Source organism: Ruditapes philippinarum, unplaced genomic scaffold (assembly GCF_026571515.1).
Source record: "Ruditapes philippinarum isolate M1 unplaced genomic scaffold, ASM2657151v2 ctg1786_1_1_1_1, whole genome shotgun sequence".
NCBI lineage: Eukaryota > Metazoa > Mollusca > Bivalvia > Venerida > Veneridae > Ruditapes > Ruditapes philippinarum.
The window spans coordinates 178,988-206,571 of NW_026858083.1; the positions used below are offsets into that span (position 1 = coordinate 178,988).

The 27,584-nt window shown below is 34.6% G+C and overlaps 1 protein-coding gene across 1 annotated transcript in view; it reads right to left on the reverse strand.

Annotated features, from left to right (window-relative positions):
- LOC132752025 (uncharacterized) overlaps positions 1–27,584 on the reverse strand; it is a 77,654-nt gene that overhangs the window by 36,045 nt on the left and 14,025 nt on the right. The window contains exons 2-4 of the mRNA XM_060742284.1: positions 17,951–18,934; positions 4,468–4,564; positions 925–1,044 (exon numbers count right to left, since the gene is read on the reverse strand). Coding sequence (XP_060598267.1) covers positions 925–1,044; positions 4,468–4,564; positions 17,951–18,934 — 1,201 coding nt within the window. The remainder of the gene's footprint in view (positions 1–924; positions 1,045–4,467; positions 4,565–17,950; positions 18,935–27,584) is intronic.

Consider the following 27,584-nt stretch of genomic DNA (forward strand, 5'->3'; position numbering starts at 1 on the left):
TTAATCACACACAATCATAAAGCCTACACTTTTTACTGATACAGAAAAATGGTGTTTGATTAACTAAGGGGCAAAACTAATGCTGGAAGCTTTCACTACAATTGTAATGGCTAACTGTTTCCATTTGTGATTTATGTTTTTCTTTCATAGGTTTTCTGTTTCTTTTAAATATAAATACTATAACATGACAATATAATATATATCTACATTATTAAATTTTTTAACATAAATAATGCCAATAGTCATTGAATGGTAAGTAAAAATCATTAGCATTATACATAATTGCAGTGGGTGGGGTAATGCGGTGATCTCGCGATGATCGTTACATATCAAAATCTGGTAACTTGATTTTAACCGACACTAGTCAGTCATTCAATCATTTTCAAGCACATTTGTAGCCAATTTAAGCACTTTTTAAGCACTTTTCAAGTTAGTAATCAAATTCAAGGACTTTTAAGCACTTTTTATCATTTTTAAGCACTTTTTAAGAAAAGGACAGAAATTTAAGCACTTTTTAAGACTGTACTAACCCTGTGTATGCAAAATTTCATAACAAATCTGTGTGAATAATGGCTAATGATATGCTGGTGGAGTTAACATTTGTTGTTATTGAAAAAAAATCTGAAAAATATAAGAAACAAAAAAATATCAATAGCATTACTTCAATTTTGAAAACACAGTAAGCGAAGAAAGTGTTCAACTAATTTATTTTATAGGATTGTTAAAAAATCATGTATTTTTAGTCTTTTTATTGAATATTAATAAACTGAAAATTCCCCTTTTTTGGCGTTTACGCGCTATTTTTCTCCACCCAATGGGCACTGACCCCCTTCCCCCAAAACTGAAAAAAAAAAACATTGCAATATTAGCATTTCTTTTTATTTAATATGCTGGATGATATTTCAGGGTTAAAAATTTACTTACATGCTGACGATGTATTGGTTACTACCATTCTTTTTCGGCATTTTCTTAGTTAGTTCAATCTGCATGTGAGATGTTTTCAAACTGTCTGTGTCACCATTTATAAACGCCAATCTACGAGCCCTTATAACACAACCAAGTAGAATTAGTAAAAAGTGAAAAAACTTTAAACGACAGAAAGTTACTCACAACACAACATACTTAGAAGTTGATGTATATACGGATTCTAAATTATTAATTTGTACCCTGAAATTGTTTTGGTAATATTTTTTCTTAGTTTTTATCTGTTCATCAAGTGTCAAATATCTTTATAACTAAATACAGTAATTGGCTGCCTGAATTTAAAGACCACATGGTTATCTTTGCATTACGACATTGGTCTTTGAAGAAGAAAAAACTAAAACAAGATATGTTTGTAAAACATGTATGCCCCCTATGGGCAGCCAATTAGTCATGTGATCAGGTTATTATGCATGACTTCTGACCAAGTGAACAAAAATTTAATAAGGGTTATCTACTGGTCATGACTTAAGTCACAAGGTAATAATTATTGTGACCCCATCGGTTGTGTACAGCAATTAAAGTTATTACAAATCTTACCAAATAAAATATGCATAAATTTTATGAATCATGTAGGCCTCATTAATGACAGCCAAGATGTTATATTACATAAGACCTTCAAATGTGTATACCAAAAGCATTTTTAGTTTAATATAAAAATATTAACCAAGGCAACTTGACTTGTTGAGTTATTGGTCAGAAACCATCTTAAAGTACAAGGTCAATTTGACACTGACCCCTTGACCCCAAAATCAATAGGGGTCATCTACTGGTCATGATGAATCATAATATAAAGTTTAAAGTTTTAGGCCTAAGTGTTCTTTATTTATTGAGCAGAAACCGTTTTTACTTACAGGGTCAATGTGACCTTGACCTTTGACCCCAAAATCAATCGGGGTCATCTTCTGGTCATGACCAATCACCAAAACAAGTTTGAAATTCCTAGGCCTAAGCGTCCTTTAGGTAAAGAGTGGAAACAATTTTCAACTTCAAGTAAATGTGACCTTGACCTTTGACCCCAAAATCAATAGGGGTCATCTGCTGGTCATGACCAGTCACCATTCCAAGTTTGAAGTTCCTAGGCCTAAGCGATCTTAAGTTATTGATCAGAAACAGTTTTTACCTACAAGGTCAATGTGACCTTGACCTTTGACCCCAAAATCAATACAGGTCATCTACTGGTCATTACCAATCACCAAAACAAGATTGAAGTTCCAAGGCCTAAGCGTTCTCTAATTATTGATCGGAAACCGTTTTTACCTACAAGGTCAATGTGACCTTGACCTTTGACCCCTTGACCCCAAAATCAATAGGGGTCATCTACTGGTCATGACCAATCACCATACCAAGTTTGAAGTTCTTAGGCCTAAGGGTTCTTTAGTTATCACGCGGAAACGATTTTCACCTACAAGGTCAATGTGACCTTGACCTTTGACCCCTTGACCCAAAAATCAATAGGGGTCATCTACTGGTCATGACCAATCACCATACCAAGTTTAAAGTTCCTAGGCCTAAGGGTTCTTTAGTTATCACTCGGAAACTGTTTTACCTACAACGTCAATGTGACCTTGACCTTTGATCCCTTGACCCCAAAATCAATAGGGATCATCTTCTGGTCATGACCAATCACCAAAACAAGTTTGAAGTTCCTAGGCCTAAGGGTTCTTTATTTATTGATCGGAAACTGTTTTCACCTACAAGGTCAATGTGACCTTGACCTTTGACCCCTTGACCCCAAAATCGATAGGGATCATCTACTGGTCATGACCAATCACCATACCAAGTTTGAAGTCCCTAGGCCTAAGGGTTCTTTAGTTATCACTTGGAAACCATTTATTTTGGTCTACAGACCGACAGACAGACAGACAAATGCAAAGCAATATACCCCCTCTTCTTCGAAGTGGGGGCATAATAAATCAAATGTAGTGTATAAAACAGGTTGTGCAATTTATAAACAAGAGGGCCAAGATGGCCCTAGATCGCTCACCTGACCCATGGAACTCATCCTATCCTACTCCATAGCAATTACCTAACAAGCATCCTGTCTATGCAAGTTTAATGACAGTTGAGTCAAAAATGTAACCTGTAGAGTATTAACAAGGTTTTGCCATATTTGAGCAGTGTGCCCAAATGACCAATATTCAAACTTGAATTAGAAATCATCAAAACAAATTTTCAGACCAATTTCCAGGATATTTGGATCACTATCTAGAGTGTTAACAAGATGTTTCTATTTTTAGCTCCTGTGAACTAGTTTTTCATCTGAGATGACCCATGTTCAAACTCATCCCATAAACACTTTCAGAACTAGCAGAGACAGGCTATTCAGTAGTATTTCGAGTAAAGATAACAGGTTGTGTATCTCACTGTATAAATCGTCTGTAAAATGGTCTGACATATGGTAGGTTTAACAGTTAATTTAAATACTTTGGATTCAAAAAATGTGTTGAAGTTTATACTGTGATGAAGCTAAGATCCAATTCTTTCTATTGGTGTAATACATTTTAAAATCGGACATTTAATAACAACAAACTAGTGGTTTAAAAACGGCTTATTGTGTATTGTTTTAGCATAAGCGGTATCGATTTTACTTTAAGATAAGGGAAGCAACTCGATATACCTCGGTTATTTACGTAGATCATATTGAAAGTGTTTATGGGTGTATTACCTAGACAAGCATCCTGACCAAGTTTGAGTGTTCACAAGGTTTTTCCATACTAGGGTGGTGAGACCTAGTTTTTGACCCCAGGTAACCCATCTTCGAACTTGACCTAGAAATCATCAAACTTTCAGACCAATTTCTAGGATATTTGGATCAAAACAGTAGCCACTAGAATGTTAACAAGATTTTTCTATTTTTAGCTCATGTGACATAGTTTTTCATCCAAGATGACCCATGTTCAAACTTATTAGAGCAATTACCTAGACAAGCATCCTGATCACATTTGATGACAATTGAGTACAAAATGCGACAACTAGAATGTTAACAAGGTTTTTCCATATGGGAGGGGTGGGGGGGTTGACCTAGTTTTTGGCCCCAGGTGACCCATATTCAAACTTGACCTAGAAATTATCAAAACAAACTTTCATACAAATTTCCAGGATATTTGGATCAAAACAGTAGCCACTAGAATGTCAACAAATTTTTTCTTTTTTTTAGCTCCTGTTACTTAGTTTTTCATCTGAGACGACCCATGTTTAAACTCATTCGAGCAATTACCTAGACAAGTGTCCTGACAAAGTTTGATGATGATTGAGGCAAAAATGTGACCGCTAGAGTGTTAACGAACAAATGTGGATGGACGACGGACATTCAAAAAGCCTAAAAGCTCACCCTGAGCAAGGTCAGGTGAGCTAGAAAAATAACATTTTGAAAAGAAAAAGTAAATGATAAAAATAAGAAACAAGGTTTTATTGAACACAATTCTTAATAAAAAGAAAACAATAAATGTTGCAGTAATTGTGCTATATATTAATAATATATACCTGTAATATAGCAGGGCCTTATACAACACACAACACAGAATAAAAATGAACAAGGAAAAGCCAGCCCCTACAAGTACTCCAACCAACAAAGTTTTATCTGAAAAATATAAGTACATATAATTGTTCATTATGATTGGAATACAATCACATACAGTATACATTGTATTAAGAGACCACCCAAGGGACTGCCAAAAAGTGGTCTCTTAATAAAGTGGTCTCTCAATAGAATTCTGGAAAATTCAAGACTTTTTATATTACAAGTCATAGATATAATAACATATTTTTATAAAAACAAAAACTGTACAATATTATATATTTATTACAGTTTCATAATTACATTGATGCCTTTCGTTTAAAAAAGTCATCAATATGTGTTTGTTTTTTTAAGTAGAAATTTGTGTACAAATGTGATCTACGCTCAAAATACTATTAACAGGTCATTTTGACCTTGAAACAAAGCATATTGTCATATATTATTAATATGTTCATACATATCTCCTGCTGAACATACTTTCAAATCATCAGCCAGACCTCTAGATAATTTTTCATTCAATGAGTTGTAAACTTCTTGATTTTTTCAGCAATTTAGTTTTCACACTACCCCGATTTCAAAACATTAAAGTTTTAGAGATCTTACATTATTTTTTTTTTTTGGTCGAAGAGTCATATTTAATGGGGTACAACATGTATTTTATAAAGCATCAGATGAGCACCTACACCATCAGCAATGAAAGGCTCGGTTTTGTAATGTTTAGTCCACTACGTTTCGCGATTTTATTTCGACCACAAACGATGGCATTTGCTATTTACTCAGACTCAATTCCATGCACGATTTCCTCATTCAATTTATCCGGTATTATTTGTTGTCTGTCATTTTTTCGCTCGTTCCGACGTCATTTTCGATTTGATTTTCTGGAAGGGAGGTCACTCTGAGCACATGACAAAACTGTGCCAATGCGGTGTTGTGATACGTTATTGCTCTGACAAAATATGTCACAATAAATATTACTATCGGAAAACTGTTTCTTTCTTTCCGATTTTGAAACGACTGCAATTGTTATTCAATTCGTTTTTAAACGACAATTATTTGTGACAGTCTAATTGACGGCCGTTTAATAAATACTTTAAGACCAATGACCATGAAAAATATTTGTTTGTTCAAACTTACAAAGTACTCGCTAATTATACAGGTGAGAATGTCCGTAGGGACGATTGTTTGTCACGGCCGTTTAATAGATACTTTAACACTGAATTTTGTACATTTGGGCCGACATTTAGTGGCCGCTGGCCGCGATATAAAATCGTCGTTTAATGGAATTAACTTATATAGTAAAAATCATCGGGAGGGTTTTTATGCGGCCGCTTAATAAAAAAGTCGCTCAATAAAGGTGGACGCAAGTACGATGCCGACTGTACTAATCTTTCTAACAAAGAAGTTAAACTTAGATATATATCCTTTCCACAACCGACACTCTTTCTTGGACAGACCCCGTAACGTTTAAAAACAGGCACATGCTTTTAAACCCTTAAAGCGGGGTCTTGTTTCTTAAAAGATTTATTTTATTCACCATCTTTTGAAAAATGCTTTCAAATATCATTAATCAATACAGACATCTTAAGCGTGACGTAAGAACTGCTGCCCTGACAAAAGATCAAAGGTATGGTATGTCAATATACAATTTGCCTTAGCACCTGTTGACACTTTGTTTTTTGCTTGGATAATATATTGAGAAGGGTAAATGTTTTTAGCGACTATTGTAAGTTTATAGTCTTCATCAACAAAGCTAATTGGGAAATATGATTTTCTTTTATATATCGGGGGCTGATTAAAAAACTGAACATTATTATCAAATATCCCTGGTAACATTGAAATAAGATTCATTTGTTTCTTTGAACATTATGTCATCGTTTCTTTACCAATCAGTTCTTAAAATTGAGCCTGTATCAACGCTAACAGAACTCTCAAAAAAGGTCTAAATAATGTCATTTTTTTAGTGAATTGATTGTTTTGGAATTTTGCAACCGTTTTTGGTCTTATATTTTATGGTACGTGAACAAGTAACTTAAAAGATTCAATACCTTATTTGAATTTGATGTTTTTTTAAGTGTGGACCCCCTTTTTTCTCAAATGACCCCCTTTTGAAAAGTTTATGGGCCCGTAGGGCCCACTGGGAATTTGTTCTAGATTGAACACTGCCTCTTGAGTTATGTCCCTAGAAAAAGTTCAAAGTGCAATAATTCCAAAATTAGGCAAGGCAGAGTTACTGTTCTTTGCACTGCACTTCATATCAATGCGATCTATCAACCTACAAAGTTTCTTGTTGGTACCTCTTATGGTTTCCCAGTTATGTCCCAGACAAAGTTCAAAATGTAAAACTGAACAATTGGGAATAACTCCAAAATTTTGCAAGGCGGAGTTCAAGTTCTTGTGCACTGCAAATCTACTCATTGAGATCTATCTAGCTACAAAGTTTCATGTTGATATCTCTTATAGTTTTACAGCTATTGTCCTGGACAAGATTTTTCTAAAAGGGCAGATAATTCAAAAACGAGGATAAATAGAATTATGGTTCTTTTGCACCTGCACTTTTACTCAATGATATCTATCTACCTACAATGTTTCATGTTGATATCTCTTATAACCTAAGAGCTATGTTCCTGACATAGTGCAAAGTGTTAAAATGAACAAAGGGCAATAACTCCAAAATTAGGCAAAAAGAGTTATGGTTCTTGTGCACTGCACATCTACCCATTGAGATCTATTTACCTACAAGTTTCATGTTGATATCTCTTATAGTTTTAGATTTTTCTAAAAGGGGAGATAATTCAAAAACGGGGCAAATAGAGTTATGGTTCTTGTGCATTGCAATCCACCTCAATGCCCTCTACCACTTAGTGAAGTTTAAACAAATTATCTCCAAGGGTTTTCAAGTTATGCTCCGGATAAGACATCAGACTGACAGACGGACATACTTACGAAATGGTACTTATGTGACTTTTCCTTTAATCTTTTTAGCCATTTTTAGTCACACAAGGCTTAAAAAAGACACACAGAATGAATAGGATCAAAGAGAATTTACTGTTACCTATTGTTCTCCAAGTCACACAAGTACCTCTGGGTTTGTACGGACAGAAGGACAAGGTGGCAACTTTATGCTCTACCTTCGGGGAGCATAAAAATCGCCAAAATTTACTTAAATGAGTGCCTGTTTTCAAAGTTCCCCTAAATTTTTTCAAAAGTGTATTGGCTGATCTTGTAAAATATTAAATACTTTTACCATCTATAGTCTGTCCCATCAAATTTGAATATTCCATTTTTAGCTCACCTGTCACAAAGTGACAGGGTGAGCTTTTGTGATCGCTTTTCGTCCGGCGTCCGTCCGTCCGTAAACTTTTACTTTAAATGACATCTCCTCATAAACCACTTAGCCAATTTCATCCAAACTTCACAGGAATGTTCCTTTGGTGGTCACCTTTAAAAATTGTTCAAAGAATTTAATTCCATGCAGAACTCTGGTTGCCATGGCAACCGAAAGAAAAAACTTTAAATATCTTCTTTTCAAAAACCATAAGAGCTAGAGCTTAGATATTTGGCATGAAACATCTTCTAGTGAGTGTCTACCAAGTTTGTTCAAATAAAAGCCCTGGGGTCAAAATTGGCCCCGCCCCGGGGGGTCATTGATTTTCCCTATATGCATATAGTAAAAACTTAAAATCTTCTTTTAAAGAACCAAAAGAGTTAGAGCTAAGATATTTAGCATGAAACATGTTCTAATAAGTGTCTACCAAGTTTGTTCAAATAAAAGCCCTGGGGTTAAAATTGGCCCCGCCCCGGGGGATAGGGGGGGTCATTGATTTTCCCTATATGCATATAGTAAAAACTTAAAAAATCTTCTTTTAAAGAACTCAAAGAGCTATGGCTAAGATATTCAGCATCAAACATTTTCTAATAGGTGTCTACCAAGTTTGTTCAAATAAAAGCCCTGGGGTCAAAATTGGCACAGCCCCGGGGGTCATTGATTTTCCTTATATGTGTATAGCAAAATCTTAAAAAATCTTCTTTGAAAAAACCCAAATAGCTAGAGTTAAGATATTAAGCATGAAACATCTTTTAGTGAGCGTCTACAAAGTTTGTTCAAATAAAAGACCTGGGGTCAAAATTGGCCCCGCCCGGGGGGGTCATTGATTTTCTTTATATGTGTATAGCAAAAACTTAAAATCTTCTTTGAAAAAACCCAAATAGCTAGAGTTTAGATATTAAGCATGAAACATCTTCTAGTAAGTGTCTACAAAGTTTGTTCAAATAAAAGACCTGGGGTTAAAATTGGCCCCGCCCGGGGGGGTCATTGATTTTCTTTATATGTGTATAGCAAAAACTTAAAATCTTCTTTGAAAAAACCCAAATAGCTAGAGTTTAGATATTAAGCATGAAACATCTTCTAGTAAGTGTCTACAAAGTTTGTTCAAATAAAAGCCCTGGGGTCAAAACTGGCCCCGCCCCAGGGGTGTCATTGTTTTTAACTAAATGTGTATAGTAAAAACTTTAAAAAAATCTTCTTTTAAAAAGCCCAATGAGCTAGAGCTTAGATGTTTAGCATGAAACATCTTCTTATGGGTGTCTACCAAGTGTGTGCAAATAAAAGCCTTTGGGTTAAAATTGGCCCTGCAACGTTGGGGGGTGGGGGTTGGTTGGGCCTATATACAGGTGAGCGACCTCAGGGCCATCATGGCCCTCTTGTTTATTAAATATAATAGTAAAATCATTTAAATTAATGTCATGCTAACCCTGACGTCAATATCTCTAGGCATGTTTTTCATTTTTTCCATAAAGTCAGTAATATGGTCATAATGTTAAAATTATATTTTTCCCCGTTGACTTACGTTGTAGCCTGACATGACGTCCATTTCAAAATGGCAGCGCCCATACAGACGTCATTTAGGGTTCGTCTCACAATTAGCGTGAAATGTATTCGGTAATTATAAAAATTTGATTATTCTTATTTACTTGCTGATCAATAGCTAAATGTTATCATTAGAATGAAAAATGAGAACAAAGTTGGTGTCAAAAAGGCAATTTTAATAGCAAACTATTATTTAAAATAATCAATTTAAAATCATTTGAAGTGAAATATCAGTAACCGCTTTTTAAATTATAACACACAAAGATTTATATAATTATATAATTACCATGATATACTGTCGTATTTTATACTATTTTAAGAGAAAAAGAGCAATGAAGTGATTTGATTAGAGAGCTTTTTATTCAAGCGCGTATCTTGATACCGCAACGTGTCGTAGGGGAACACTTGCTAGAAGACTATAAAAATGTTTAATTTAAATAATTTATTAATTGACCAGGTCCGATGGGATACAAAAATATGTTACCCTTCTTATTTCGGGTGCGATGTTCGTGCGCTAAAACTTTTCGCAGGTTTTAAGTTTCACAACAGAAACCTGACGTTAGAAATCGCCAACGTATACTATATAATAATTATTATCATCATGCAACTATGACAAAGAATATATAGAAAGGGGAACTAATTCAATATATGTTCATGTATTGGTTTGCACAGTGTCTACTTTAACTAGCTCTTTTGCTAATGAGTGAACACAGACTCGTGCACTGCAGATCTATGCGTGCGAGGAAAAATGTAAATTATAAGAATATAAACATGCTTTCTAGTTTGAACGTAGGCCTAAGCATTTTAAGCTCGTAAAACAGATTTAACTTTCCGTCTCACAATTTTACAAAATGTCCAGAAATACCGGGACTGATTTGATATAATATAATTAAGAATAAGTTTGAATTGGAGTGTTCATTAAGGGACAGAAAGTTTTTTTTTTATTTGTTTTTTTGTTTTTTGTTTTTTTTTGTAGGCTCAAAGTGTTACATACAATGTTAACATGAAGATGAGATCGAGTCAAAGAGAAACACAGATTGATGTCCTCAATTATTTTAGCCTTCCTAAAATTTGAAAATATTCAGTGAAAAAAAAACAATATTAGAACCAGCTATAATATTTTTCGCAGGAGAAAAATACCGCACATGGTATATTTTGTAGCTAAAAGAGTAGGATTTACAGAAGTCTTGAGTAACGAGATAATATGTAGGGAAATCATTTCTGAGAAATATATATTATATAATAGTTTAATAACATAAAATTAAAACGAAGGTTATGTGTGAATTAATGGAAGAAGTATTGTAACGTTACTGTCATAGATTCATGTCATTCTATGTGTGTTTAAAATTATTCAAATGTTATCAAAAGTTTTATTGTTAATATATGAAATGAAGGTGTAATTTTAAGAATTACTGCAAAATCTGGGTATACAGAACTCATTTTAAATGCCATCAAGACAAATTTATCTAAAATTATCATATGCCTTACCGCCCTCTGTCAATGCCGCAACTGGAATTATCCATAAATAGCGCGAAGCATTTTTGTTACGTCATATATTTCGTAAATTGTTGTTGACGTAATGTTTTTTTCGTCAGGAATCCATTTTCAAGACTTATGAACATTGTGATGTTGACAACTAAAATTGATGGGCCGTTCTTGAATTATGGATTTGGATCATACTGAATTATGATGTGTTTCATTTACATATTTCATTTGCTAACCCAGATAACTGCACAAATGGAACAATGTTTAAATAATGAGACGGATTAACAGTTTATAAAAAAATCTGGATCATCATAAGTGTGGGAGTCATGCCATTCAGGAGTTTCAAAGCAAAATTGGAACTGGATAGAAATTGGCAATGAAGGAATCTTCAGAATGCGAATTTGTCGTGACGTTTATAAAGATCTATTTCGAAATTCATAGGGATTCTATTCAGCTTAAAAGTAAGTGCAATTTCTAGATCTACTCCATGTGACTCGATGTTCTTGTTGCTAATTATTTATTCTTTAAAGTTTTCCATAATGCATTGCAACGCAACTGTTACATCTTATAGATCCAGCTTTGTAAAATAATCATGAAACGACCCCGAGAACATAATGTACATTTTGGAAACATGACATGTGTTCATCTTCAAATGAAGAGTACTTCGGCAATGGCTACGGAAAATAAACAACAGAGACTTGCCATAGAGAAATAAAAATTTGTTTTTACAAGAAAAGTAGACTTTTTAGAGAGAAATCCTGAAAAATCTCGAGGGTGACTTTTTTTTTATAGTTTACAAAAAGGCTTTAATTTTTATTCAACGTCGTTTTGTTCATTCATACCAGGCAAAAGTTCATTTCCATTTTTAATGGGACAGACTATAGTTTGGATTTTATTGCTCTTTAAATTATCAGGTACCATATTTGCTATTAGATTTATGGCAAGCTCAGCGCAAACAAGTTGACAAAAAACTTCTGACCACTAAGCATAATACTTCAAAGTATAAGCAAGATACAGTGAAACCACATTTTTAAATTTTGATTTAAGCTTTGACCTCTTGTGACCTTGACCTTCATTTTCCGCAAGACAACTCAAATTGACATGGAAAACATTTTTGCTAAGTTACCATATATCAGGTTATTTTCGCGTAGTGCAAATTTCATGGTTTTGGCAGTGATCTAAATTTAGCGAATTTGTTGTGCATGTTTCTTTTTTTTTGCGTTTTTCTGCTAGCAAATAATAAAATAAAGAGATTTATTGTTTTCACAGATAAAATTTTGTTTTCAATTTTACTATTGATGTATTGCTTGCAAGTATGTATTCGGTATTTCACACTTATTATTATTGTTATAATATTGTTATTGTTAACACATTATTTTTAAGCTGCCTATGTTTGCAAGGTGAGAATTATCTTATTATATCGAAAACTTGGTTATGTATTTTTAAAAGAAATATTAAAAAACTAGAAAATTAATGTGTCCATAGGACATGGGTGCCCCCACCGCGCCACTGTTCTGTCAATCTTATGACTCTAGGTCAAATATTTTTTGAAAACTAAAAATCTTTTTACTAAGTAAAGGGCAAGAACTTTACAAATACTGAATAAATCCCCAAGCAAACCCTAAGTTGAAAATTGCAAATTTATACTACTGTAAGTCAAGGGCAATAACTCTAACAAAACTGAAAAAAATCCACATGAAAAGTCCCAGGTTCATAGCTTCACAGTGATGTGATCATTATTCCTGTAATTTAGTGATGTTGATCATTATTCCTGTAAAGTTGGTTGATTCTAACTCAAGCACTCAAGCACTCAAGGAACAAATAACAACATAATGAAACAGTCAAGGGAAATAACTCTACAAATACTGGATAAATCCACAAGCAAAACCCCAGGAGCAAAACTTAATATGCTGAGCAACCTTCCCATAAGGTTTAATGACTCTATGTCAAATCCTTTTTGAGTTACATGAGACACAAGTTGAAAATTGCAAACATTTTCTAAGTCAAGGGCAATAACTCTAAAAATACTAAATAAATCCAGACGAAAATACCCAGGTGCACAACTACACATGCTGATCAATATTCCTGTAAAGTTTCATGACTCTATTTCAAATCCTTTTTTAGTTACATGCGACACAAGTTGTAAATTGCAAAATTTTACTAAGTCAAGGGCAATAACTCTAAAAATACTACAAATATCCAGACGAAAATACCCAGGTGCACAACTTCACATGCTGATCAACATTCATGTAAAGTATCATGACTCTAGGTCAAATACTTTTTGAGTTACATGCGACACAAGTTGAAAATTGCAAAATTTTACTAAGTCAAGGGCAATTACTCTAAAAATACTACAAATATCCAGACGAAAATACCCAGGTGCACAACTACACATACTGATCAACATTCCTTTAAAGTTTTATGACTCTATGTCAAATCCTTTTTGAGTAACATGCGACACATGTTGAAAATTGCAAAATTTTACTAAGTCAAGGGCAATAACTCTAAAAATACTAAAAATATCCAGACGAAAATACCCAGGTGCACAACTTCACATGCTGATCAACATTCCTGTAAAGTTTCATGACTCTAGGTCAATACTTTTTGAGTTACGTGCTACACAAAAGAGAATGGACGGACGGACGGACAAGGGTAAATCTAAATGCCCGCCACTAATGTGGGGGCACAAAAAACACTAACAAACAAGAGCTGTCACACAAGTGGCACATCCCCCAAAAAAATTTCTTAAGCATGCAGGTATGATGAAAAGAAAAGAGAATGAAAGTAACTAATTGCTTTATATTGTTCTTGTGAAATGAAGTGCTATTTATACCTTGGGACAAAGGTCTTGGATGCAACACAACATCTTGATATTGTAGACATTTATGCCAAGTAATTTTAAAATCCTTCAATGCATGACAATGTTATAGTTTGGAAACTAATGTGTACCTTCAAACTCTTCTTATGAGCATAAGTACCTTCAAACTATTAGAGTGACCTTGACCTTGGAAGTCTTACACACAACACATCATCTTGATGTGGTAGACATTTGTGCCAAGTTATTTTAAAATCCTTCGATGTATGACAAAGTTATTGTCCGGACACAAAATTAATTAGTGTACCTATAATCTCTAACTGTGATAGCGTGAACCTTCAGAATATAAGTGTGACCTTGACCTTTGAAAAGGGACGTGGTTCTTGGACGCGACACATCATTGTCATGTAATAGACATTAATGTGCATAGTTATTTCTAAATACCTCAATGCATGACAAAGTTACAGTCTGTACATGATTGTTGTGTATGTAGGGACGGACAGACGGACAAGAGCCTTAGCCATGACACATTGTCTTGATGTGGTAAGTTATTTTAAAATCCTTCCGTGCATGACAAAGTTACAGTCCGGACATGAATGTGTATCTTCAAATTCTTTTCGAGTTCAAACTACAGTGCACTACAAATACAACGAGATCGTTGGGACTTCGGATGATTCCTCGTTATAACCGGGTCTTGTTATAACCGGGACAGAACAAATTGAGAAATCCCACACCGTCGAACATCATTTATTTCTACTTAAGCTTTCGCATGCATCCTTTTTAAAGAGTATATAATGGGAGGTAACTCTTTGCAATCAGAAGTTTTTGTTTTATTTAAATATGCATGTTTATAAATATATCTAGCTTTCATAGAATTTTAAACAAAACATGAAAACACAACCTACATCTAACCGCTTGGGGTTTTTATGCCCCCGCCATGTAATGGCCGGGGCATATAGTGTTACCCTGTTCCGTCCTTCCGTCATTCTGTCATTCCGTCATCATCAGTTTCCGTTCATTATCTTAGTAACGGTTGCACACATTCAACTCAAATTTGACATATGGATATGTCATGAGAAAATACAGGTCAAGTTCGAATTTGGTCATAGTTCGATGATTTTTGGCAGAGTTATGCCCCTTTTACTTTGAAAATAATATGAAATTTTCAGTTTCCTTTCATTATCTCCCCAACGGTACAACACATTCAACTCAAATTTGACATATGGATATGTCGTGAGAAAATACAGGTCAAGTTCGAATTTGGTCATGGTTCGATGATTTTTGGCAGAGTTATGCCCCTTTCACTTTGAAAATAATATGAAATTTTCAGTTTCCGATCATTATCTTCCCAATGGTACAACACATTCAACTCAAACTTGACATATGGATATGTCACAGGAATGCCCAGGTCAAGTTCAAAGTTGGTCATGGTTCAATGATTTTTGGCAGAGTTATATCCCTTTTACTTTGAAAATAATATGACATTTTCAGTTTCTGTTTATTATCTCCCCAACAGTACAACACATTCAACTCAAATTTGACATATGGATATGTTTTTTGGAATGCCCAGGCCAAGTTGGAATTTGGTCATGGTTCAATGATTTTTGGCAGAGTAATGCCCCTTTCACTTTGAAAATAATATGAAATTTTCAGTTTCTGTTTATTATCTCCCCAACGGTACAACACATTCAACACAAATTTGACATATGGATATGTCAAAGGAATGGGCAGGTCAAGTTGGAATTTGGTCATGGTTCGATGATTTTTTGGCAGAGTTATGTCCCATTCACTTTGAAAATAATATAGATACATCTTAGGAATAAGCAGTTTAAGTTTGAATTTGGTCGTGGTTCAATGATTTTGGACAAACTTATCTTTCTTGAATGTTGGAAAAATTTTGAACTTTCAGTTTCAGCACTGAAATGTTACATGTAACCATTATTTTGGCTACAAATATGAAATATGCTATTTTCAAAAGGTTTAGACTGAATAATTTCAGTGCCTTGAACATTGTATGAAAATGGTTTGTGTTAACATTGAAAAGTTTTAAGGGCTTTGAACTTAAAATGAAAAAAATAATTTGTGCAAACAAATTTGGAACTAAATATTATAACATCTGAAATTTTGGCTGCATGCGGGGGCATCCGTGGCATGATGACACATTTCTAGTTTTATGAAAATATACATTTTAAAATTCGTTTTCAAAAGTCACGCAGTGCATTTCTCACGAACACCGAATAACACCGCAAGAAATTAGCCGCTTCCTTTGTGCTAATCACCCAATGAAATTGTTTTGTTATGACATTTCGTCATCTTAAGGACAATTTAGCCCGGAGCGCTGACAAAACAAGGCTGACACATTTGATCGCTAATTGCTCGACCCATTATCTCATCCCGCGTCAATAATTTTTTCCCTAATTGACCCTTAGTATTGGTCATCATTGTTTTTTTCAAGGTGACAAACTGATGCAGACGAAATGCAAATGAAGTGACCTGAAATGAAGTTAAAATTCTGAAAAATACGCATGGGACGGCGAAATTATGTACGTTGTAACCAATATCTCGCTAAAACAATCTCGTTATAAACGATAAAAAATGAAAGGAAAAAAGAAGGAAAAAGGCTGGGACACAGTAGAATGTATGTTGTAAGCAGGACCTCGTTAAAACCGATCTCATTATATGTGGAGTAGACTGTATAAGTGTGACCTTGACCTTGAAGGTAGGGACAGGGGTCTTGAATGCGACATGTCAACTTAATGTGGTTGGCATTTATGCTTAGCTATTTTGAAATTCTTCAATGCAAGACAAAGTTACAGTCCAGACACCAATGTGTGTATCTATAAACTCTTGTGACAAAGTGATCTTCAAAATGGTAGTGTGACCTTGACCTTTGAGGTAGGTACATGGTTCTTAGACGTGACACATTGTCTTGATGTGGTAGACATTTATGCCATGTTATAGTAAAATCCTTTGATGCACGACAAAGTTACAGCCTGGGCAGGATTGTGTGTGCCTATTAACTCTAATTGTTACAAAGTGAACTTCAAAATGGTAGTGTGACCTTGACCTTTGAAGTAGGTACGTGATTCTTGGACGTGACACATTGTCTTGATATGGTAGACATTGATGCAATGTAATAGTAAAATCCTTTGATACATGACAAAGTTACAGCCTGGACACAATTGTGTAACTCTTATTTGATAAAGTGAACTTCAAAATGTAAGTATGACCTTGACCTTTGAGGTAGGGTAGTGGTTCTTGGATTTGACACATCGTCTTGATGTGTTTAACATTTGTGCCAAGCTATTTCAAAAACAAAGTAACATTCTGGACACAAATGAAGTGGGGACTCATAGACAGACGGACGACAGACGGTACAATTCTAAACAAACATGAATATTGAAATTTGGTATTTGATAAATTGATTTATATGTATCATGTGAAATAAAAATAAATTTAAACTGTAATCTAAAGCAGAAAAGAAAGTTCAAGAAATTCGCGAAAATTTAGCAAATCTATTTTTTGCGATATTTATTGCACAAAATAAAGTGAAAATTAAATACTCACTAAAAAAACCTGATATACAGTATATTAAAATCCATCTTTGCATATAGAAGTTATATTCTTGCAAATGAATGTTTTATTTTGTTATTTGACCATTAATGCTTATATGTGACCTTAACCTTCATCACAGACAGCTGAATTTTTGATGTGACACTCCACCTCACTAAGGAGGACATTTGTCCTGAGTTACATTAAAATACTTCCATGCATGTGGAAGTTACGCTCTAGACACAGGTTTTCTGCTGACTCCTAAGAGTGACCTTGACCTTTGAGTGGCAGACCTGGGTTTTGTGTGCGACACACCTCCCCATTATGGTGATAATTTGTACCAAATTATTTTGTAATCCTTCAAAGAATGAGCAAGATATAGACCGGACAATTCCAGACGCACGGACAGATGGAGGTGCCAACATTTGGGGTTTATGTGCTTTTTCTTGGATCTTTATGTGGCACTTCCCACATAAACCAGTAAAATTACCACATAAACAAGTTGGTTTATAGGATTTCCTCCTTTTTTAAAACTAAGATTATGAATGGAATGAAGCTCAAAGACCATTGGATGTTTGTTCGGACTGAAGCTATACACCAAAAGTGGCTACTAAGTCGAGCTCACCAAAAGCGGGCTTGACAAAAACTGAAATAATAAGCTGTTGATATGGTTCCTACTTCTGTAAACAAGCAATCAGCAGAAACATATTAATTAGCAATGAAACATTACCTGACAGACCAGATGTTGATTCGTCTACAATATGAGCTCTTATTACATTTGGAGATTTAACATAATTCTGACTTGACACATTACCCGCTGGGACAATGCCTGTCATGTTGACATTCCTCAATCTTAATAAAGCACTTGGTTTAGTTATGTTACCAGCATCATCTGTTCTATTCACATTTTTTAACTTACTTAGTCCTCTTGAATGTAGAGTTTTGCTAGGAATGTTAACATTATTTACATTATTGGAATGGTTTTCACTTATCTTATATAGCTTTGGAGTTATTGCTTTCAAGTCCGATAATATATTTTTCATCCTTTTCTGTATTGATTTCAACTTATTTCTTTGTTTAATTTCATTCTTCCTATTTCTTGATTTAATTTGTTTCACTTTTTGTTTTTGTTTCATAGAGTTTTTATCTATATCTTTCATCAAACTTGGGCTATCCATCATTCGATCCTGGCTTTTCAATTTCTTCCCATGATGACTTTTTAATACCCAATTATGACTTTTGAATTTCTGTCCATGGAGTATGTTATACAAGCTACCCTGAGATTTCAATTTTTTTCCATAATGTGTTGCTAACATCTTGATAATGTTTTCCAACTTTCCTCCATGTTTTTTTCTAGTCCTACCAATGTGACTTTTTAACTTCCTTCCATAATGGGTTCTGTATTTCCAACCACGCCTTTTCAGCTTCCTTCTAAACTCTTTTTGTTTTAAAATAGGTCTCTTCACTTTCATTATCACAACTTTCATTTGCTTCAGGGATTTATACTTTGTATTTTTGCTTGATTTTTTCTTTTTTGCTTTTGAATTTATAGGTGAAGATGCACTTGAAATTGTCAACTTTCCGCTTGCAATATTTTTTGAAGTATCTCGTTTTTGTTTAGGTTTAGCTGCAGAGTTTTGTAAGGGATATTCCACGAGATAGGAAGTGTGTGTTCCAGCAACATTTTTGTCTTTATTTTTTTCACTCTCAACACCTGCAAAAATTACTTAATACATTAAGAAAACAAATATAGCTAAAATAAAGCCTCGAAAAGAAAAGGCCAATATTATTCTTATAACAACACTACCACTACCCCTACCCCCAGTGGTTGGAGCACAAGAACCACGTCCAATTTTTCTAATGCTGACATCTTGATTTTTTAACAATACAAGTATTAGCAAATACAAGTATTAAGAATTTCCTATCTATATTTTACATCCAAGTATTAGCAAATACAAGTATTAAGAATTTCCTATCTATTTTTTATATCCTAAGGTTTGCTTAACAAGCAAAACCACAGATGCACAACACGCTAACCAACAGTCCTGTAAAGTTTCAGGACTCCAGGTCAAATACTTTTTGAGTTACGCATGACACCGTTGAATCCACACACAAAACCCCTTGTGCACAGTTTTACTTGCTGAACAACATTATTGTAAAGTTTTTTTTATTCTAGCCCAAGCATTTGTAGAGGTAAACAATCATGTCACAACATTCTGAAATGGTTTTTACTATGTTAAGGGCAAACACTCTGAAAATTCTGAACATATATGTATGTATAAGCAAACCCCCAGGTGTACAACTACACAGGCACAGATGGACTGACAATTTTGGGAAAATCTAAATGCCCTCTTCTAGAGTGGGGACATTACTTGAAATGAATTATTTTGATAATTTCTGAGAAAATCAACCTGAACAAAAAGATTTACCAAGTGAAATATAAATAAAACTAGAACTGTGCTCAAAGGACACGGATGCCCCCACTTACAACATATATATGGTATATAGTGAAAAAATCAACAAAGGGCCATAATTCTGTTAAATTTGGTCGCAGCAAAAATTCCTTCCTTTACTACCATCTCCACATTAAGGTTGTTCATCCCTGGAAGTTTAAGCAAAATCTGCCATCTGGTTTAAGAGGAGTTGCGTTCACAAAATTTCTACATAGTATATAGTGAAAAAATCAACAAACGGCCATAATTCTGTTAAATTTGATCGAAGCAAAAATTTCTTCCTTTACTACTAATACCATCTACACATTAAGGTTGTTCAACCCTGGAAGTTTAAGCAAAATCTGCCATCCAGTTTAAGAGGAGTTGCGTTCACAAAATTTCTATATGGTATATAGTGAAAAAATCAACAAAGGGCCATTATAATTCTGTTAAATTTGGTCGCAGCAAACATTCCTTCCTTTACTACCATCTACACATTAAGGTTGTTCATTATCTGGAAGTTTAAGTAAAACTATTTTTATGAGAACAATAGACCAAACCCCATAATGTAGCTCTGGTTTGTATGGACGGACAGACGGACGGACGGACAAGTGCAACGCTATATGCCTGCCACATTGTGGTGGCATAAAAAGGTGCACTTTTGCTTACAGAAATTTAGGATCATCTACACTTTTAAAATGACTTTCTTTTATGACAATAAACATGTATACAAAGTTTGAAATGAAAGCATTTTATAGTTACTGAAAAAATGAACCTTTAACGAAAAGATTAACCAATTCTGACGCCTAGTAGCCAACCCCGACTAGAGAATCCTTACATTCACTCCACCCTTTTTCTTTGAGAGTGATGCTCCCTTATAAGTTTTGAACAGAAAGAAATAGTTTCTTGTTGATATCTCTTGTAGTTTCAGACTTATGTCCCAGACAAAGTGCAGTGTAAAGATAAACAAGAGCACCGCTAGGGGGAGCATTATATGGCCGAAAGTGTTTTTGTTTTTTTAGTAAGGATGAAGCATTTGTAAGACATGGGAATTAAATAAAGTGTTACCTCCTCAAATAGCTATCCTCCTATGAAGTTTGAATATTGTAGGCCAAATGGAACTTAAGTTGTGCTTCAATTTTAAGGTAATAGTGACCTTGACCTTTGATCTTGTGACCCAGAAATCTATTGGGGCCTTCAACCCAATATGGACAATCATCCTATGAAGTTTGAACACTGTGGGCAATATGGAACTTAAGTTATGCTCCGGAAAATGTTTTCAGTTTTAAAGTAATAGTGACCTTGACCTTTGACCTTGTGACCCCACATCAATAGGGTCTTCTACTCAATATGGACAATCATTTTATGAAGTTTGAACACTGTGGTCCAAATTCAACTTAAGTTATGCTCCGGAAACTGTTTTCAGTTTTAAGGTGATAGTGACCTTTACCTTTGACTTTGTGACCCCCAAAATCAATAGGGGTCTTCTACCCAATATGGACAATTAACCTATGAAGTTTGAATATTATGGGCCAAATTGAACTTAAGTTATGCTCTGGAAACTGTTTTCAGTTTTAAAGTAATAATGACCTTGACTTTTGACCTTGTGACCCCAAAATCAATAGGGCTTTTCTACTCAATATGGACAATCATCCTATGAAGTTTGAACACTGTGGGTCAAATGGATCTTAAGATATGCTCTGGAAACTGTTTTCAGCTTTAAGGTTATTGTGACCTTGACCTTTGACCTTGTGACCCCAAAGTCAATAAGGGTCTTCTACCCAATATGGACAATTATCCTATGAAATTTGAACACTGTGGGCCAAATGGAACTTAAGTTATGCTCCAGAAACTGTTTTCAGTTTTAAGATAATATTGACCTTGACCTTAAACCTTCTGATCCAAAAATCAATAGGGGTCTCCTACCCAATATGGACAATCATCCTATGAAGTTTGATCCTATGAAGTTTGATCACTGTGGGCTTAATGGAACTTGAGTTTTGCTCCAGAATCTGTTCTCAGTTTTAAGGTTATTGTGACCTTGACCTTTGACCTTGTGACCCCCAAAATTAATAGAGGTCTTCTATTTAAAATGGACAATCATCCTATGAAGTTTGAACACTGTGGGCCAGATGGAACTTAAGTTATGCTCCTGAAACTGTTTTCAGTTTTAAGATAATAGTGACCTTGACCTTTGACCTTGTGGTCCCCAAAATCTATTGGGGTATTTTACCCAATATGGACAATCATCCTATGAAGTTTGAACACTATGGGCCAAATGGAACTTAGGTTATGCTCCAGAAACTGTTTTCAGTTTTAAAGTAATAGTGACCTTGACCTTTGACCTTGTTAACCCCAATTTCAGTAGGGTCTTCTACTCAATATGGACAATCATTTTATGAAGTTTGAACACTGTGGTCCAAATTGAACTTAAGTTATGCTCTGGAAACTGTTTTCAGTTTTAAGGTCATAGTGACCTTGACCTTTGACCTTGTGACCCCAAAATCAATAGGGGTCTCCTATCCAATATGGACAATCATCCTGTGAAGTTTGAACACTGTGGGCCAAATGGAACTTAAGTTATGCTCTGTAAACTGTTTTCAGTTTTAAGGTAATAGTGACCTTGACCTTTGACCTTGTGACCCCAAAATCAATAGGGGTCTTCTAACCAATATGGACAATTATTCTATGAAGTTTGAATATTGTGGGCCAAATGGAACTTAAGTAATGCTCCGGAAACCAAATTGCTAATGGACGGATGAACGGAGGGACAGACGCCAGGGGGTATAACATAATATGCCTGAAATTTTTTTGGGAACATAAAAAGGGGAATTATTCCAAAATTAGTCAAGGAAGGGTTACTTTTCTTATGCACTGCAATTTTTGTCCTAAACAAAGTTCATGTGTTAAAATGAAAAAGGGCCATTACTCCCAAATAAGACAAGGCAGAGTTCCTGTTCTTTAGCACTGCAATTCTACTCAATGAGATTTATCTACCTACTAAGTTTCTTGTTGAAATGATTCCTCTTGTAGGTTCAGAGATTATTCCAAGACAAAATTCAAAGTGTAACATTTTTAGAGATGTTTGTGAAACACTTAATACCCCTCACCTACCCAGTATGATGGGTCTAAGCTAAAAAGTTTTTGAACTTTTGCACAAAGCTTGGTTGACATAACAATATTCATCCAACCTAAATTTTTAATTGTATTCATTATTTCGGTTAATCAGATGACATCTGTAGTTGCAGACTGACGCTTGTCTTAATTCAAACCTAAACCTATAAGTTGCAGATCAAGAAAGTGAGAAGTGCGCAACACATCCTCTTTATACCCAAGGCAAAATCTTGACACTGCATCATCTTAGATGACCTTGACCTCTGATCCAGTGACCTGGTTCATGTGCATGACATGAAGTCTCATGATGAACATTTGTGCATAAAATACTCAATTCATGTTATTTGAATATTCCTACAAAAAGTAGTTAGGGCATGAACAAGTTTGGATGCACGCAAACACTGAGCAGCCCTTTTGACAACTATGTCGAGCTCAGAGCAAGCAGGTTTGACAAAACTGCTCTGACCACTAAGCATAAGCAAGATACAGTGCTGACAAACAAATTATATATTTTTATTTAAATTTTGACCTCTTGTAACCTTGACCTTCATTCTGTCCAAAACAACTGATCTCACAAAGGAGAACATTAAAATTTTGTTCTAAGTTATATTAAAATCCAACCATGTATATAGAAGTTATACTCACAATTTAGTCTGTGTTGTCAGATTTATTGCCCTTGACTAAGTGAAAATTTGCAAATTTTAATTTGTGTCGTGCTTAACTCAAAAAGTATTTAACCTAGAGTCAAGAAACTTAAAAGGAATGTTGGTCAGCATGTGTAGTTGTGCACCTTGGGTTTTGCTAGTGGATTGATCCAGTATTTCTAGAGTTATTGCCCTTGACTTAGTAAAAACTGTTCTATTATGTTGTGTTGTTCCTTGAGTGCTTGAGTTAGAATTAACCAACTTTATAGGAATTATATAAATGATCAACATCTGTGAAGCTTTGACCTGGGGTTTTGCATGTGGATTTTTGTTTCCGTTTTGTTAAGAGTTATTGCCCTTGAATTAGTATAAATTTGCAATTTTCAATTTGTTCATGCATAGCTCAAAAAATATTTGACCTGTACAGTACGCTCAGCGCGGCTTTTGCAAAACCCGCGTGACCCCGCGGATGAGGTTTACCGCGGACGAAAATTTGCTCAGATATTGTCCGCGTGACCCGGCGGACAGAAAATTTTCACCACCGCGGACATAAATCGGCGGCTGAAACCGTTTCCCCCGCGGAACGCAGTGGTAAATTGCGGAGGAATGCGGCGGTCAAACACCGGTCAACGCGGTGGAGACCTTAAATTTTAAAAATTAATTACTGTATTTTAACATCAGTATACCTACGTACTGTAACATGGACTGTACATATAACTATATGTAAAATTTGTTTGTTTCTTTTCTGTTTTGTTGTAATAAAAGTACATGTACAAATGCAGTGTATTTCTTGTTATTCTTCTTGTTATTGTGTTGGGTAATGTATAATATGTATTCGACATCAAGATAAATCATTGTCGTCGCAACTTCATGGTAGTGAGAAACTTGAAGTCAAATAATGAAAAATTCGGCATATGACATTTATGAAAAAGATACTACAACAATTTATATGCCAGCTTTTGTTTATTTTCATTTTTGTTTTATTAGTTTGTTTGTTTGTTCTTTTTTATTTTTTTATAGATTTTTTTTTTGCAGAATTTTGTTAAACTTGACGTTATACTTTTTTGTTATTTTATTATGAACAGTATGCATGTATATACATGTATATAAGGCAAACAAGCACTTGGCAGTTATTTTCTAAGAACTTCCATCGACCGATTGTCAAGTTAAAAATATTTCATTTTATTTTTATCTTAAGATATTATTGTTCATAGGAATAAAAGTATTTGTTGACAACATGTAGTTTTAAGTACATACAATTGAATATCAAAAACAACAACAAAACTGAGGTGCAGCTGAAATTATTTTTATTTCAAATTCCGTTCAAATAATTTAACGTATAATAACATTTAAGGAGACGATTGTGGTCAATTTTCAAGTTATTGTGTAAAAAAGATGACGTTAAAAAATAATAAAACGTCAATTATTTTTGGAGGTTAATTTATACTGACCAACTGACCATGGCGTTCACCCGCGGAAAATGGGTGACTGATTTTATCGATGAATGAAGAACAGTCGTCAGAATTTTGTCCGCGGTGGAAACAAGTGAACACTGGGGATCGCGGAGAATTAGGCTTCTCATCGCGGACGAACCCCCGCGTTTGTCCGCAATAAAAAAAAATCGTCCGCGGTGGTATCGCGGAAAAAGGAAAACCCGCGGTGAGCGTACTGTAGGTCTGAAAGTTTACAAGAATGTTGGTCAGCCATGTATTTATGCACCTTGGGGTTTGCTTGTGTATTTATTCAGTATTTGTAAAGTTCTTGCCCTTGATTAAGTAAAAGATTTTTAGTTTTTAACTTGTGGCACATGTAACCCAAAAAATATTTGAACCAAGAGTCATAAGATTGACAAAACAGTGGAGTGTGGGGGCACCCGTGTCCTATGGACACATTTCTAGTTTTCATAATTACATATATGTTTAATATGCAAAAATTTCTCCAATTTCATAGGGATGAAAACAAAGTAAAAAGGTTAAAGAAATCACTTTTTATCAAAGTTAATACACATCTCTATTTAAATGAATGAACAGACACAGGTCTATGTCATTTTATATGATCTCAAAGTATTTAGACGAACATATTTATATATACTGGCATGCGAGCAGTTCCCGTACCGAAGCAGTACCCGTATTTTTCATTTAAACGCTTGATTTTTACTTGCATTCTTTAAAAATTTATATCAAATCAAGCAGATGTATGAACGTGACAAAATCTAAGTGTCAGTTTGGCAAAATGTTTCAAAAGTTTTTATTTGAAATAACCTTCACCTGTGTGTTGTCAAAACATGACCTTGTAAACATTGGGGGATTCGTCCTTGCATGCATGTGCTATGAGGCATATTAAAGGGTTTTCCACCTGTGTACAGATAAATGGGTAATGCGATGAAAACCTGTTTAGTTATCAGAATTTTGATCTATATTACTAATTAAATAATTTTATGGCTTTAATGCGTAAGATATCATGCATGCAAGCACACCATTGCATGCGAATGTGTTGGGGTAACGGTACCGGGTAATAGATACCACTATTTAGTCTACGCTCTATTTCCTGAATTACACCTATTTACCTCTGGGAAAAATGGTTGTTTTAACAATTAAAAATGTAAAATAGGTATGATATAACAAAATTGTATAACTAAAATGGGTTGTATTTTATGTACAGGAACTACTTCTCTTCATACAAAATAAATTAGGGATGGCAACGAGTAATCGGTTAACCGAGTACTCGATCGAACGTCCGAATATCGGTTAACAAAATTGATATTCGATTACTCAGAAAAAATGTATAATTTCTATTTTATTTGCTATTTAGACAGTTTGGTGTATCCAATTAGTTAAAAAATTCGGAGATGTGCATATACCTTCAAAAATACCTGTTAAATGCAATCACAACTTCCTTGCAGAGGTGCGAAAATGATACCATAAATTTAATGAGGCAATCAACAGTTTGACACGCGCACATGTGTCGCTTACGTCATCCGGCCTCTTATGATATTTAGTAACCTTTAATTGTGTAACACAATGCAGTTTGTACCCGAATCTTGTTTTAAGGTAACATTTTTGAAAACAACAAAGGGCCGTATTGCTATTATGATATAATAATTAAGGTAGTATTTAGTCCCGGTTAAACTTTTGTTGCCGCCGATCAGTCTATTTTATTACAAGAAGAAAAAGATGTTTCAACTGCTAAACATGTTTTAAACTTGATATTGCATTAATTAAAATGTTCTAAAGTATAATGTCGTTGATTTAATTTTAATTAATTTGTCTCCTTTGCAGTCCTATCTATAGTTACGAATTCTATGAATGTAAATAGAAAACGAAAGTAGCATACGGACGGTGTTGATATTGTGTGATAAACTTTGAAGATCATTGGAAATCGTCCAAGTAACCGAGTACTCGATCGGAAAAATGACCGAGTACTCGAGTATTAATTTTGGTATTCGTTGCCATCCCTAAAAATAATGGATAATTTCGGTACCCCATATGAGGCCTCATAACTTAAAGGGTTATTATATGTTAAAGACATAATGGAATTTCCATAATTTGTGTGACAAGCCAAATATTGGTGTGTAGCCATCAATTTTTTGATGAGTGAGCGTAATAAAAACTAATTTTTAATTAACTACGATTTTTGTACGGGTACTGCTCGCAATGCCAGTATACAATTACATCATTATGAATTGATTTTATTATAACACAGAGTCTGGCTGATTAACTCAAATGACCTTGAACATTAAAAAAGCATTAAAGTTAGTAAAATAGGGGTGTGCTTAGGGGTAATGAATACCCTCTGAGGATTCTGTTTTAGAAATATGCATGCATTATAATATTACACTGCATAAAGCTTTACACTTATTCTCACGCGAATTGTGAAATTGATGTCGCTGCACACTCTGATCATGATCGATTCAGAAAAACTTGCTATTTGATAGCTACAGACTTCCCGAAATACGTCGGTCCGACGGACATGTCCGATAAATTTTGATCAGGTCCGACAATTTTTATTCCGGATCGGTCCGACTGTCCGGCTTTTATCCAAGCCGCATGTATACAAAATGGCGTCGCTAAAGGTGCCAAACCTGGGAAAAACCGAAAATCTACGTCAGAAGAGTGCACAGAACAGCAATAAAAGGATGAAAAGAATAGACCCGAGACGAAATTTAATGAAAAAT